Source organism: Eubalaena glacialis, chromosome 2, assembly GCF_028564815.1.
Source record: "Eubalaena glacialis isolate mEubGla1 chromosome 2, mEubGla1.1.hap2.+ XY, whole genome shotgun sequence".
In the NCBI taxonomy this organism is placed as follows: Eukaryota; Metazoa; Chordata; class Mammalia; order Artiodactyla; family Balaenidae; genus Eubalaena; species Eubalaena glacialis.
The window spans coordinates 4,268,781-4,285,429 of record NC_083717.1 but is presented as its reverse complement, the minus strand read 5'-3'; the positions used below and the strand labels follow the sequence as shown (position 1 = coordinate 4,285,429).

The 16,649-nt window shown below is 40.9% G+C and overlaps 2 protein-coding genes across 5 annotated transcripts in view; one reads left to right on the top strand and one right to left on the bottom strand.

The window, feature by feature from the left end:
* Window positions 1-16,649, top strand: part of CACNB2 (calcium voltage-gated channel auxiliary subunit beta 2) — a 147,401-nt gene that overhangs the window by 113,986 nt on the left and 16,766 nt on the right. For both annotated transcript variants that reach the window (XM_061178114.1, XM_061178111.1), the window contains exon 9: window positions 6,996-7,105. In XM_061178114.1, coding sequence (XP_061034097.1) covers window positions 6,996-7,105 — 110 coding nt within the window. The remainder of the gene's footprint in view (window positions 1-6,995; window positions 7,106-16,649) is intronic.
* NSUN6 (NOP2/Sun RNA methyltransferase 6) overlaps window positions 2,364-16,649 on the bottom strand; it is a 110,228-nt gene continuing 95,942 nt past the window's right edge. For all 3 annotated transcript variants that reach the window (XM_061178143.1, XM_061178123.1, XM_061178118.1), the window contains one exon: window positions 2,364-2,829. The gene's annotated coding sequence lies outside the window, so the exon portion shown is untranslated. The remainder of the gene's footprint in view (window positions 2,830-16,649) is intronic.

Genomic DNA, 16,649 nt, shown 5'->3' with positions numbered 1-16,649 from the left:
CCAAGTGAGTTAGGAGGAGAAGGCCATGTCCAGTAGAGGGTCTAAAGTGTGTGCAGCCATCAAGGTGTGACACAGCCTCCTGGAAGCCACCTAGAGGTCTTCAGGTGAAGTCCCTAGGGTAGGGGGTGACCAGTAACAAAGCCGGGCCCATCTTTAGTGTGTCATGTTAATCAGCTTGGACTTAACCAGTCCTTTCCCTCTCCATCCCTTTGGCAGATACTTGCTGAGCATAGTCTATGAGCCAAGCATCGCGAGATGCAAAATCAGACGAGAGCCTTGGCTTCATTGAGTTTACTTAGGGTCTATTGAAAGGAAGCCTTGAATCAAATAACCAGTGGGCACCATAGTAAAGGTTAAGCCAACTTCTGAAGCATCAAAGATAGGATTGGAGTCTAAAATGGAAACTTCCAAATTTAAACTAAGAATAGATTATTGGGGACCTGGGAGCACAAAGAGCGAGGGTATACGTCTGTATTTTTTTTTTATATACATTTATTTTATTTATTTTATTTTTGGCTGCGTTGGGTCTTCGTGGCTGCACGCGGGCTTTCTCTAGTTTCGGCGAGCGGGGGCTACTCTTCGTAGCGGTGCGTGGCCTTCTCATTGCGGTGGCTTCTCTTGTTGCAGAGCACGGGCTCTAGGTGCGCGGGCTTCAGTAGTTGCAGCACGTGGGCTCAGTAGTTGTGGCGCAGGCTCTAGAGTGCACGCTCAGTAGTTGTGGCACACGGGCTTAGTTGCTCCGCAGCATGTGGGATCTTCCCAGACCAGGGCTCAAACCCGTGTCCCCTGCATTGGCAGGCGGATTCTTAACCACTGCGCCACCAGGGAAGTCCCTACTTCTGTATTTTTAACGAGACAAGTTGAGTGCCTCTCTTCTCCACATTCCTTTTCTTCTCCAACCTGACAGTTACAAGTACAGTAGATGGAATCTGTAGGTTTCACTGTTCTTTTAGATTTCTCATTTGAATACTTTCTTCCTTGACCACACAGGCTCCTACAACTGTTTCTGATTTATATTGACTTCTGGTCATGAGGTAGGAGATAGACAGGCCCCAGGCTGAGCAGCCGCATCTGGTTGCCCACTGCCCTTTGACAGACCAAAGATGGGCACAAGCAAGATGATTGGCCAGAGACAACCCGGAAAACTGCCCCCATATAAGCAACCTCAGCCACCCCAGTTGCACACAGCTCACGCCAAGTTCGCCCGTGTGCTCTTCCACACGTACTTTGCTTCTAATAAACACTGTCTCTTTGCTGAACTGTTTCTTCAAAGAAGACAAGGACCAAAGTCCTTCTTCCAGCTGTTCCACAGCGGGAGTCAGGAGGGGAGGCGGGCAAAGAGGGAAACTTTTATAGCAGGATAAATATTGTTAGTCATCAAGCAAAGGACTGAGAGATAGAAAACAAAAAATAGAATCTATGTTTCAAGAAAAAAATAGAATCTATGTTTCAAAAACAGACTTTAGAATCAAAGTCTACCTAACCAAATGCTCCTAATTAGATATTTTTGTTTTTCATAACTTTATGAAATATAATTTATTTCATGCCAGGAAACACAGCTTGGTCCTTGGACCTTTGGCTTGATCCAAGGCTATCAGGCTCTGGCCACGTATAAAAGGCATACCTCTAATCGGTCCCATGTAGAGCTTTCACCTCTTTATTCTTGACTTTGTCATTTATCACCATTTGGAATTGTCTACACGAGCGTGCTTACCCAGAAAATTCTGCTAGACTAGGCACTTTGCTTTCCGTGCCTGAGTTAACCCACTGCCCTTTTCTAAATGCCAAAGGTGGGGAAATGAGATGGGGTTTCCTGACTTACCACTTCTATTTCAACCTAAGTTTTGAACTTGGACGATAGATTCCAGCCATAGGGTGTATCTTGGACCCATGTTCTAAAGTATCAGCCATCCAGATTGATTTCATTTAAGAAACAAACAAAGGCAATATCTCAATGTTGTATCAGTCTTTTGTTTCTGGCCAGAAGTAATTTCCATATGGCTTTATGAGTGGATCTGCCCTGGCTCATCTGAACTCATAAAACTGGGGTTCAACACTCTAGACCTGTGATCACCAATTAAAGATCCTCAAAGGAAGTAATAGGGTCCATAAGGGAGAATTTCAAAAAGCCGTGCAAAAAACTTTAACTTTTTTACTCAAGGCAAGACATCCAGAGTTACTGAATCATTCAGTGTCTGCTTTTGGTCAGCCAGACAGCAACAGAGGCTGGAAATTCATCACAAGTATCAGGTGTGTCTAATTCTAAATAGACATGTAATTCTAGAAGGGAAAAATGAATGACTCCTGAATTATCTATTAAATAAACAAAATTTATTTTTTAAAAAAATATAAAGCCCAAGAGGGAGAAAATAGGAAAGGAAGGGCTGGGGATGAAAAGATTCTTGACAGGAATTCTTTTCTGTCTGAAACCCGGTTACGTTCATTTGTGGAAGCCCTGGAGAGTTGTCAGAATCATGATCCTCATTGTTAAAATAGCATTAAGTGTGTCAGGTCAAAGAAGAGATGATGAATCATTATCCTTTCTGTTATGTGCAGTAGAGGAGCCCATTTACAGTCGGATCCACCCTAAACAACTGTGTCATCCCGTGAACAAAGCAATCTTCCTGTTCACCTAGTAGCACGACAGGTAAATTAATAAGAAAATCGGGGGCAAGAAGGAAAGCCACCATCAGTGATGAATTCGGTTGTCCTCTCCAGTGATTTTGAAAATGTCAGCTCTTGACGCAGAAGCGTTCAGAATGCATACTGAATTCTGTAGGGATGGGTCCATGACCTTGTGTGAAGGAATCTTCCTGGAAATCAGTCATCCTGGAAAACATTACATCACTTTGTCAGGTGGGAAATGTACTTAGGTGTGAGACAGCTTCTTCTAAACCGGTGGTTATCTACCCTGGCTGCATATTAGAATCATCTGCAGAGGTTTAAAAACAAAAACAAGCAAACAAAAAAAACCACCAAAGACTTATATCCCACCTGTGACTAAGTGAAACCCAGTGTCTAGGATGGGATTTCATGTAACTGTAGAATCTTTTCTGGCAACTTCGATACACTGTGAGGGTTGAGCACTGCTGCTCTATGGTGAATTGTCCCCAGAATTTGGCCCTTAGGATTTTCAAGGTCTGTTTTTTGGCGGAACCTCTAGTAATGACTTAAGGAGTTGCAATAGAACCGTGGCTGTCCTTCCACAGCCTACAGAGTGAACCACGTAAGCAGTCTGGTTTCACTTGTGAATGCGTTGAGAAGTCATAATGAAACTAAATATGTTTAAGTTGATGTGTTTAGTATCTCTTTTCTGGTTAGCATTTTTTCCACGTTAAGTAATACTGTCATCAAAGTACAAAAGGCTTAATCAAATAGACTTACTTTTTATAAATAGGAGTCCCGCTCCACGATAAAAAGGAATGAACTATTGATACACACAACATCGTGGACGAATCTCAGATCCATTATGCAAAGTGCAAGAGGCGCAGCTCAAAAGGCTACAGTGATGCTCTGGAAAAGGCAAAACCATAGGGATGGAAAACAGCTCCGTGGTTGACAGGGGTGGCGTGGGGCAGGCAATGGAACTGTCCTGTGTCATGAATGTGTTGGTGGATACGGGACTTTATGAATTGGTCCAAATTCAGGGAAGTGTACACAGTAAAGGATGGATTTTACAGTATATAGATCAGCAGATCTTTTTCTTTTTTTTTGTAAAAGCCAGTAATTCCCTTTCCACACTTTACTGAATGTCCTGCTCTCAGCGGGCAACTAGTTTTAACTCTTAACTGTATCTTTTGGTATTTATTCCTTGCCTCTAAATCATGTGCTTCATTTGCTGCTTGAGTTTTCACTGCTAGGCATTATCTCTGGGCTTCCTGCCGTGAAGACTGTTTAGCTCTCTCGTGCATATTCCTCCTTTCGCTCTCACATACACGCACCTGCATCCATCTCATCCTCCAGTCTCCCAACAGTTAAATCATAATTTTGGCTGGTTCCATATATTGGATGCATTATGACCATGTAAATAAAATTTCAATGAGCCATGTCGTACACTCACATTACTTTTTTCTTGTGTGTTTTGTGGTTTCCGTGCAATTAATAATTTTGCTTTTTACACGTGCTTAATTTTCTATATAGTTGGCACCAGTCAAGCCCCACATTCTCCCCTGGTTGTCTCAAGTTCCTCACGATATATTCATACACATCCAGTAGTCCCTCAGCTGTGCCTTCTTGAACCTCTCTCCAGGAATGTTGTGTCCTGATCGGGTCTGGATGGTGTGTCTCTGTGCTGAGTGCACATTTGTCATTCTGTGACATCTCTCCTCATTATCCTTGGGATGCCTTTCACCTTCTTTTGGGGTGTGAACCCCTTTTTCCTAGATCACTTGATCTCTTTCAAGGTTTACTCCCATCGTTTCTGTCAAAAACATCCTCCAATAGTTTCCTTAGAAAGAGGACATTAAAACTTTTTGAGACCCTGAATGTATTAAAGTGCCTTTAATCAACCTTCCCATTTAATTGATAGCTAAAATAGTTATGGAATTCTGATTAGAAAATTCTCCCCCAGAATTTTCAAGGATTTTTGCTCCATTGCCTTCTGTCTTCCATTGTTGCTGTGTTTTTTGTTTTGTTTTGTTTTCAGTTTTAATATTTTTTTATTGCAGTTGATTTACAGTGTTGTGTTAATTATTCTTGCTGTTGAGAAGTACAAGCATTTCCATTCCTGACCCTTCGTATGGGACCTGCCTTTTCCTCTGGAAGCTTTTAGGTTTTTCTTTGTCCCCAGTGTCATGAAATTTATAAGAATGTGTCTGGATGTGGAAGTTTCATCCTTTGTGCTGGACTCCCCCTTTCCATTTGGAAAATCAAACTCTTAATTCTAGAATTTTTTTTTTTTTTACTTCTCTTGCGTTTTCTTTATTGTCTTATTTCCGGAACTCTTGTTATTTGGAAGTTAAACCTCCTGGGTTATTCTCTAGTTTTTATGCCTTTCTTCTCTGATTTTCCATCTGTTTGTCTTTTCTGTTTTACTCTTTAGCAGATTTCCTTAACTTTGTCTTCTAAGCCCCTCTTTTGAATTTTCATTTCTACTGTTATATTTTTAGTTTCCAAAAACTCTTTCTTAGTCTGAGTCTTTAAATAGAAGTTTGTTCTAGTTTCATAGATATAATCATCTCTTAGCTTTCAACTTTAGGTGTTAGTCATAGTTGATTTTTTTCTGTTTGTTTTGGTCTCTCATGTTAGAAGTTTCCCTAAGATGCCCAAGGAACACTGCTGTGCTCAAATTTAAGAACAGGGCATCAAAGAATCAACTGGAAATTCTGTGCTCATAGGTACAGCTTGTCCCCTTTGGGTCTCCCTGTAGGGGACAACCTCACTGGACAATCTACATAGGAAACCACCAAAGTCCTTATCTTTGTGTCTTTTCTGTTTGGTGGTCAGATTCCCCAGAGAAGAATCTTCCATGCTTGACACCTGGAGGATATAAACTTGGCTACCAAAATTCTAGGATGAGGAAGAGGGCTAGGGGCTCAACATTTAGCATCCTTTCTTCTCTCTGTCCCTGCTCTGTGTAGCATCCCCTGGTCAGATGCCCTCTGTTTTGTTGCCTGGAGAGACTAAACTTATGGTCTCACACCACACGGGAAAAGGATGGCCACCTTGTGGCTTGATGTAGTGGAGGGGAGGTGGAGGGATCTAACTATGAAAGAGACTTCTAACCAAATCTCTTGTTTTTAGTCCCCCCTTCACCTTCTTCTTCAGAGGTTTTGTGAGTCCCCTCTTTTGCTCCGCACTTTCCCTACTGCTGGCTTGTTTATTCAGCTAAGTCTCCAGTCTAAGTCATCTACTCTTTCCAGCTCCCAGATTTTGTTGCTCTCATTTCTAGCCTGTCTAAAATGACCCCCACAACTCATGACTGTCTGTCACAGCACCTTTTGTGTCCTCTTCTGAACAGCCATCTTAACCTGTAATCATTTTATTAATTTCTTTTCTTATTTATGACCCATATCTGCTACTAGACTCTCAGCACTGAGGAAGACCTTGTTTGTCTTGTTCTTATTTATTCCTCATGGCTATCACAGCACCATACTGTGGGAGGGATTATAGCACAGGGCCTAAGAATATAGGCTCTCGGGAGTTCTGGGTTCAAATCCCAGCTTTACCGCTTTTTGTAAATATATAGCCGTGGAGAAACGATCTACCTATGGGTCACTTTTTTTCATCAGCAAAAATGGGAGGATAGCCTCTCCGCTGAAGTTTTTGGAATGATTGGGCTTCCCTGGTGGTGCAGTGGTTAAGAATCCACCTGCCAATGTAGGAGACATGGGTTCAATCCCTGCCCCGGGAAGATCCCACATGCCGCAGAGCAACTAAGCCTGTGTGCTACAACTACTGAGCCTGCACTCTAGAGCCTGCGAGCCACAACTACTGAGCCTGCATGCCACAACTACTGAAGCCCACGTGCCTACGGCCCACGCTCTGCAACAAGAGAAGCCACAACAATGAGAAGCCCACGCACCGCAACAAAGAGTAGCCCCTGCTCGCCGCAACTAGAGAAAGCCCGCGCACAGCAGTGAAGACCCAAGGCAGCCGAAAATAAAAACAAATAAATAAATATTTTTTTAAGTTAAATAAATAAATAAAGTTTTTGGAATGATTTAATGAGATAGTCTGGGTAATGAAATAATGCTGAGTGCATGCCTGGCACTTGATAAGCAACCAATAAATGCTAAGTTAGGTAAGTGCAGGATTTTTAAAAAATGAACGATTAAGTGCCCCAATATTTTTTGGGTTGAAAATATGGTCACTGTGTATGTACGTGTGTGTGTGTGTGTGTGTGTGTGTGTGTGTGTGTGTATGCATATATATATATATATATATATATATATATATATATATATAAAATACTTGGATGAGTTCGGGGCATGCACTTCTGTCCCCTTTTATTCAATGAATAACCTCAGAGTCCTCTGTTGCTTTTTCCCCAACAGGATTTCCATCACAAGGGTCACCGCTGACATCTCACTGGCCAAACGCTCTGTCTTGAACAATCCCAGTAAACACGCCATAATAGAAAGATCCAACACAAGGTCAAGTTTAGGTAAGTGTGTGCATCGCCGATGAGCTGAAGCCATTTAAACCCTTCTCTCCTGAGGCTGCTGGTGAGCAGATCTAACTAGATGATAATTCTATGTGTCATAGCGCAGAGACAATACAGACACGTGTCACCAGTAGCCACTGCTGCCGTCTTAGTGATTTCATGGTATGGAAGGATTTGTTTTGAAAGTTTTGAGTTAAAAATTCCACAGGCTGTCAGCATGAATGTTTTGGCTGTGGTCTCTTTTCACGGACGTGAGCTCTGGTGTCTGCAGACTCTAAAAACTCCTGGCTTTGCATCATTGTTACCACAAGCAACATCATCAGCCTCTTTAAGGCCCAGTTTCTGTTACCGAACCAAACTTGGGTCCCCTCGCCTGCATGCGGTGAAGCCAGTCTACTGACGTCAGGTTGAGGTGAAGGAAAGTACAGCATTTATTGCAGGGTGCCAAACAAGGAGAACGGGCAGCTCATGCTCAAAAGATCCAAACTCCCCATTGGCTTCCAGGGAGGGGGTTTTAAAGGCAGTGTGAGGGAGGGGGCCCTAGGGTGTGTGATCAGCTCATGCACAATTCTTGGATTGGTTGGCATCAAGTTTCAAGCACCATCAACCTTCTGGTTTCAACCTTCTCATTCTTGCTGTCAGCAGTTTTCATCTGGAGGGGGTCTACTTCCTTAAAAACAACTAAGGGATATGTGTCAGGCCTTTATCTTTCAGGGAACTGGGAGTTTGGTGACTCTGCTATGTGGTGGATTTATAGTCTAAATTGTTACCAGTTTCCCAGCCTAACAGCTATTCTTTGTTTTTACATCTTGACATTCCTAATTATTAACTCTTGAGCCAGCCTTTAGAGACTCAAGGGAGGCCTGGGAGACTAAAGCAAAAGCCTTTGACTTCAAAGGACAGGGATATGGGGCTTGTATACGGTTTCATTTCTTCATCTAAACAGCAAAAGAGAGAGAGTAGTAACTAACTGTAGAATTATTAGAAGGATTAAACATAGTATGACTTCCATAAATAATGGCTATGATCCCAAATCCCTTAATACTTGAATTATATCAAGAATTATAATTGTATCATATTGATAGCAATATTTTTGTTTCATTTGTAAAAACAATTTGGAGATTTTAGTTAACATGTCTACAGGGTTGTGTTTGAACGCTGTGTATTATCATGTACTAATTTGATCAAGTGAAAGAGCTTTGGCAACTATTTCATCTGTTTGGCACCTGCTTGAAGTTTTAGGTTAATCGCTGTTACACATGTAGCTTACTGAGCATTAGGTTTCTATTCTTATAAAGTAAATTTTTTAATGGTTGTATGAGATCTTTGATCTTTGAGAAACTGGCTTTTAATGTCAAACTTTTTAGTTAACTCTGAAGTATATTCTATAAAAAACAGAGAAACTATTGAAAACAATAACCCTTATCTGTGATGAGTATAATACCTTATAGAACCAGTTTTGTTCCCCCAGCAGCCCCTCATTAACTAAACTTCAGTCATCAAGCTTTAGAAACATATTTGGGGGGTGGGATCCTACATTTTGTTTATAGTGATTTCCTATCCTTATCATCTGTGACCCTTAAAACTCTTTGTATACATTTTTGACGCTCACAGTAATAGTTACAAAATGCTCATTCCATTGTTTCAACTGATGAACGAAGTCAGGTAATTTGTTTAGACTCATCATTTGAATCAATGGCGTCACAGATTCGTGTTGGTTGCCAAGGCTTTTGTGAAACTACCAACTATATATTACTGTTCAATGACTCCTGCACTCCATAGCAGTGAGCATACACTAGACAGTGACTATCATGCTAAAGTCTGGGAACAAAAAAATGAAGGAGCTTGTAGCAATAAGGCCAATCAGTTGTCAGCTCATTGAAATGGAGGGTGATTGGGAAAGCTGTTCGTGCGTTGAACTGCTTGCTGAAGACCTAAGGCTGCAGGAAGGTGTAGCCACCAAGAACAGCTCCTCCAAGGAGCGAAGCCCGAGCTGAGACCTAAAACGTGATAGGGTTTAGCCAAGGAAAAAGGGCAAAAGAGTGAAGGGTATGATAGGGATTTCAAGAGCCACAGAGGCTTCTGGAAAACATACGTGCTTTACTTTGACGGAGTGTATGGTTTAAAAAGGAGAGAGGTGGGAGATGACACCAGAGAGAAAAGGGGCGGGGACGGGGGGGGGATATTAAGGAATTTGGGGCTTATCCTTAAGGCTCGACAGAACCATGACTGGATTTTAGGCATTTATTCATCCATTGACAAACACTTGAGAACCACCCATGTGCTGGGCATCACTGTAAGTGAGGGGTACACAGACGTGAAGGACAGCACATCCTCACGCTCATACAGCTCTCGTTCCACAGAGAAGGTGTGGACAGAAGCTAATAGAAGTAGCTGTAGACAGATAACAGTTAGAGATAGTGAGTCAGTGGTTGATGAGTCCTGGTAGAAGAAGCAGGTAGAGAGTCAGCTGAGGAGGAGGGTGTGATTTTATATGGGGAAGTCAGGCGAGGCCTCCCTGAGAAGGTGCCATTTTAGCAGAATCTTTGTGTTGTGAATTCTTTACCCTTGCAGCTACCTGAGAAAAGAGAAGTTCTGGGCAGAGGGGGCAATAGGTGCAAAGGCCCCGATGTAGGAGTGTGTCTGATGGGTTGAAGGGGTAGCAGGGAAGCTGGTGTGACTGGAGTGGAATGATTGGGGGGGGGGGTTGAGGTCAGAGAGACAGTGGAGGGCCTGATCAGGTAGCACTTTTAGGCCTTTTATTGTGGATGTAATAGGAAGATGTAGGGAAGCAGAGAGGTGACACGAGGTGATGTACATTTTAGAAGGATCACTGACAGCACTGTGGAGAAGGGAAAGGAACAGGGCAGGAGTGAGGTGAGGGGAAATTAAGATTCTGTTGAAGCAGCTTCAGAGAGAATAGTGCACTCTGCACAATAAAACTGGCACCTTTACAGGCTCACAGATACAAAGAACAAACTAGTGGTTACCAGTGGGGAGATGGAAGGGGGGAGGGGCAAGAGAGGGGGAGGGGATTAAGAGATAGTACAAACTATTAGGTATAAAATAAGCTACAAGGGTCTATTGTACAACATGGGGAATAGAGCCAATATTTTATAATAACTATAAATGGAGTTAACCTTTCAAAATTGTGAATCAACCATTGTACACCTGTAACTTACATAATATTGTACAGCAGGTATACTTCAATTTTTTAAAAGTGGTGCCTTAGGAGAATCCCTACAGCAGGGTGGAGGTGGGACAAAGACCTGGACAGGAGGTCACCTAGGAGACTTGTCTTCATTCAAGTTAGAGAATGAGAGACGCCTTAAATAAGACGGTGGCAGAGGGAAGGAGGAGGGTAGGGGTCAGGGAGGGGGATAAGGAAGATGACGGCTCCATTTGTACACATGTTGGATTTGCAATATTATGGAACATCCAGATATCCAGCAGGAAATTGTACACACGGAGCCGGAACTCCACGGAGGGGACAGGGCTTAACATGCAGTGGATTCTCGGTATTCATGGGAGTTATGGTCTATGAAGTCACCGCAAACACTGAACTCGTGAATCCCGAGCCACTGCTTCCGGGGGAATGCAGAGTTAGGTTCCTGCAGGCCTCTGGTCCCCACGTTTTCATCCACTGACCCGTACATCACTTGGTTGGATGCATGTTTCTATTTAGACACCTGAATTGGATATTGTTACTCCCTTAACATTGGAACTCACAGCTACCAGCTCTATAAATCACGCCTGAATAAAGCTCAGCGAAGCTTTTTCTCCATAAGGCATATTTTAGCCTTCTTGCCGTCAGGAACACTAGATGGTACTTCAGCCCTACATGTGGAGGTTGTTTTCAACAGTGAAATTTTTAAAAGGCACAAAAATGAGAAGAACCTGGCACTAAATAGACCACAAGAAGAACACAAGTTTACAGCATGAGAGCTGAAACCAGAGGGCAGAGCGTCAACTCGTTTGACCTCAGCTGAGAATGTGTGCATTGAGGGACTCCAGTGTTCTGCCACCACGTGCATGTGCATCCTGAATGACTGCAAAAGCCTTGGGAACAAGAAGAGCTGCCAGGGACTTCCCTGGTGGCACAGTGGTTAAGAATCCACCTGCCAACGCAGGGGACACGGGTTCGATCCCTGGTCCGGGAAGATCCCACATGCTGTGGAGCAACTAAGCCCGTGCGCCACAACTACTGAGCCTGTGCTCTAGAGCCCGTGAGCCACAACTACTGAGCCTACGTGCCACAACTACTGAAGCCCGCACGCCCAGAGCCCGTGCTCTGCAACAAGAGAAGCCACCGCAGTGAGAAGCACGTGCACCGCAACGAAGAGTAGCCCCCGCTCACCGCAACTAGAGAAAGCCCGTGTGCAGCAACGAAGACCCAACACAGCCAAAAAAAAAAAAAAAAGAAGACCTGCCAGAGCAGGACAGGGAAAACCATGAAAGAGAAGGGCCACAGTGAGGAGAGAGAAGGTTTAGTGTTCCAGGTGCTACAGAAAGATCAAAGAAGACAACAACTGGCCATATCCATTGATTTTGCTGACAGGGAACTTCCATCCTTGACTTAGAGCTCTGCTCAAACAAAGCAGGGGGATTCAGAGGGCAGAGTCCTTAGACCACGTGGAAGGTGGCCTGGGGCCAGAGCCCAGAGGATGGGTAGGGGATCCACACAGGCATACGTGTCATCTGTTCTCCTAGGAAATGCAGTATGCATGCGTGCTTTCTAATAGTATCTAAAGAAGGGGAATGTGTTGTGTGTATTATATATTAACTAATTCTTTGTAAGTATGAGGATTTTTAGTTTTTCCTAGGGTAGTACGAGGAATACATGACTTTACAAAGAAAAAATATAGCGGTAGGAGAATGGTCAGAGGATTCTCTCTCCCCTGCCAGTAAAACATGTTAAATAACATGTTATGGGTGTTAGGTGGACCCTATAAGAAACATGTTCCAACTTTGTACAAAACTGATACTTTAGTACTCCAGGTATGTAAGTATATGTGTAGATGCTCTTTGTTAAGACTGTGCATAGTTCTAAATGCTACCATTTTTCCTGTTTTTTGCTTTGTAAATTTTGCTGTCTTTATTTTATTCTTCTTGCTTTTCTTAAGTCTTTCCTATCCTTCTTATTGATTTTAAACTAGTAGTTATTTAGTCTTTGAGTCCATTTCCCATCTCTAAAATGGTGATACTATCAAGATATCTCTTAGGATTATTGTGAGAAGCAAATGATATAGTTTGTGGTATGTAGTAGCAGATCAGTTTATGGTGGCTGCTATTATTAGTTTTATTTCTAATTTTTCAAACACAGTGCATAGTTTATATAATTCTCTTATTTTTTATTCATTAACTAAAGTATATAAGATGTGAATTTAGATCTGATAAAAAGAACTATATCTTAGAACTGAAAAATTTAATAACTAGTAAGTAAATAAGTAGCTAAATTAAAAAACAAACAAACCTCAAGAATGGAGATGACAGAGGAAAGAGTCAATGAACTTTGAAAACAGATCAATTGAAATTATCCAATCTGAACAACAGAAAGAGAAAGATTGAAAATAATAACAAAAAAAGCCCCAGAAACTTGTGGGACAGTTCCAAAAAAATCTAGCATCCATGCCATCGAAGTACCAGAAGGAGAGGAGAAAGAGTGTAGGGCTGAAAATATACTCGAAGAAATAATGGCTTAGAACTTTACAAGCTTGGCAAAAGACATAAACCTACAGACTGAAGAAGGTGAGCTAACCTCAAATAGGAGAAACCCAAAGAACTCCATGCCTAGTCATGTCATAACCAACCACTGAAAACTAGCCAAAGGAGAAAATTAAAAGCGAACAGAGAAAAATGACACATAACTGATGGGGAAACAATTCAAGCAACTGTCAGTTTCTCATCAGAAACCATAGAGAACAGAAGGACGTGGAACAATCTACTGAAAGTGGTGTCGACTCAGAATTGTATGCTCAGCAAAAAGATCCTTCAGGAATAAAGGAGAAATTAAGACACTGTCAGGTGATAGAATCCTAGAAGAATCTGCATTGCCAGCAGACCTTCTCTGTAAGAATTACCACTGGAAGTCCTAGAAAGAAATGAAATTATGTCCGAGGGCAACCTAAAAGATCATGAATGAAGTAACCGAAATGGTAACTGTCTGGGTAAATGTAATAAACTAGCCTAACTCTGTTGAGTTCTTTAAAATATGTTTGACAGTTCAAAGCAAAAAGTATAACGTCATCTGATGAGATTTTTCAATGTACGTGGGTATATTAGAAGACAATTAAACAGAAGGAAGGGAAAGCAAAGGGATCTATCTATATGGTGCTATAATTTCCAAATGAAGTCATAAAGTATTGATCCTAAATAGATAATGAAAAGTTAAGTATACATATTGTAATCCCTAGAGCAATCACTAAAAAAAATGATTGGAAGAGATACAGTAAAAAAAGAAAAAAACCCCACAATAGATATATTCAAATGGAATACTGAAAATGTTTAACCCAAAAGATAGCAGGAAAGGGGAAATAGAAGAAAGAAAAACAAAGGGTATAAACAGAAAGCAAATAATAAAATAGTAGGTGGAAATTTAAACATATCCATAAATACAGTAAATGTAAATGGTCTGAACAAACCAATTAAAATACATTGTAAGTATGGATTAAAAAATATAACCCAATTATATGCTGTCTACAAGAAACTCATTTCAAATATAATGATATATGTAGGATAAAAATAAAAGGATGAAAAGACATATGCCATGCAAACACTAGTCAAACGAAAGATGGAGTGGTTGTATTAATATCGGACATACTAGACTCCAGAGCAAAGAAGATTACCAGAGGCAAAGAGGGACATTCATAATGATAAAAGTGTAAATTCACCAAGAAGACAGAATGGTCCCAAATATGTGTGCACCTAACAACAGATCATCAAAATATTTGAAACAAACTCTAATGGAACTGAAAGGATAAATCCACAGTCATAGGTAGAGATTTCAATACTCCTTTCTCAGTAATCTATAGCAGTATAGACTGAAAAATCAGCAAGGATATAGAAGAACTGAACAGCATCATTGGCCAACTGTATTTAATTGACATTTACAGAGCATTCCATTCAACAAAAGTAAAATGCGCATTCTTCTTAAGTTCACATGGAACATTCACCAAGATAGACCATATCCAGGGATATGAAACAAACCTTAACAAATATAAAGAATTAAAATCTTGCAAAGTATGTTCTCTGACCATAATTGAATTAAACTAGAAATCAGTAACAGAAAGATAATAGGAAAATCTGGAAGTACTTTGAAATCAAGCAGGATGCTTCTAAATAACCCACAAATCTAAGAAGACATCTCAAGAGAATTTATAAAATATGTTGAACTAAACACAAATGAAAATAACAATATATCAATTTGTGTGACACAGCCAAAGCAGTACCTAGAGGGATACTTACAGCATTAAATATTCCTATTAGAAAAGAAGAAAGGTCCTATGTCAATAATAAAATCTTAAGAAACTAAAAGAAGAGCAAAATAAACCTAAAGCAACCACAAAGGAGATGACTTAAAAATGAGCAGAAATCGGTGAAATTGAAAATTTAAAAATTAGTAGAGAAAAATCAATAAAACCAAATGCAGGTTCTCTGAAAAGATAAATAAAACTGACGAACCTCTAGCTAGACTGACAAAGAAAAAAGAAAGAAGACACAAATTACCGCATAATGAACAAGAAAGCAAGTAACACTACACGCTTCCCCACAGCCATGAAAAGTATACAACTCTACAAACATAAAATTGACCATTTAGATGAGATGCACCATTCCTCGAAAGCTACAAATGACCAATACTCACCCTAGATGGAACAGATAAACTGAGTAGTCCTGTAACTATTTTTAAAATTAAGTTTGCAGCTAAAAATTTTCCAGAAAAAGAAATTTCCAAGCCCAGATGATTTCACTGATGAATTCTACCAAACATTTAAAAAAGAAATAATACCATTTCTACACATCTTTCAGAAAAGGGGAGAAAAACACTTTGCAAGTTATTTTATGAGGTCACTATTACCCTTATACCAAAATTGAACAAAGATGGTACAAAAAGAAAAAAGAAAAAATATATACTTTGTGCTAGTGAGGGTGAGGGTGCAGAGCAGCTGGAACTCTCACACATTGCTGGTGGGAATGCAAAATGGTACAGCCACTCTGGAAAATCTGTCAGCGTCTTACAACGTTAAACATACACCCACCTTATGATCCACTCACCCCACTAATAAGTATTTACCCAAGAGAAAAACAAAAGCATATTGGACATAAAGACGTGAACACAAATGTTCATAGCAGCTTTATTGGCAGTAATCAAAAACTGGAAACAACCCAAATGTCCACGAACAGGTGGATGGATAAACAAATCGTGGTATATCCAGACAATGGAAAACCACTGTGCTAATTGGTATACACATTGATGAATCTCATAATAATCATGAGTGAAAGAAGTCAAACTAAAAAGAGTATCTACTGTGTGATTCCATGTATGTAAAACTCTGAGAAAAGCAAACTAATCTAGAGCCACAGAAAGCAGATCTGGGACTGCCTGGGCTTGGAAAGGCATGCCAGAAAAGGGTAGGAAGGAGAGATTACAAAGCAGTGCAGGGAAATTTGGGAGAGTGATAGATATCTCACTGCTTTCATTGTGTTGTTGGTTTTGTGGGTGTATACAAATGTCAAATTTTACATAACTGTACATTTTAAATATGTCCAGTTTAATGTTTCATAAAGCTGTTTTTAAAAATATACCTTCCACATGATCCAGAAATCATACTCCTAGCTGTTTACCCCAGAGAAATCACATAAATTCTTACACACAAATGATTATATAAGCTCTATTCATAATAGCTGAAGCCTGGAAACAACCCACATGTCTTTCAGTGGGTGAATATATGAACTGTGGTATATCTATGCAATAAAATACTACTACCTAGCAATAACACGGAACAACTATCGCATCACGCAACAGCTTGGGTGAATTTCAAAGGTCTTATGCTGAGTTAAGGATGCCAGTCTGGAAAGGTCAAATACTGTATGGTTCCATGTATGTGACGTCCTAGAAAAGCCAAAACTCTAGTGACAAACAGCTGTGGTTACCTGGGGGAGGGTGTGAGCACAAAGGGATAGCAGTTTGGGGAGCGATGGAATTGGAGGTTACACAACTGTGTACTCGTGCGAAAATCCATATAGCTGGACACCCCTCAAAAAGTCAATTTCACTGCACATTAATTCAATCTTTTTTTTTTTCTTTTTTTTGGGGGGTGGGTCGCCCTGTGCGGCTTGTGGGATCTTAGTTCCCCCACCAGGGACTGAACCCGGGCCCTTGGCAGTGAGAACGCGGACACCTAACCACTGGACCGCCAGGGCGTTCCCCACTGCACATGAATTTTAAAATTAACATAACACACTTGAAGCTGCTTCTATTGAATTGTGAGAAATGAGCATTGTAAGAAAAGCAGTTGCAGAAGAAAATTCGCTTTTCCCTATCCCC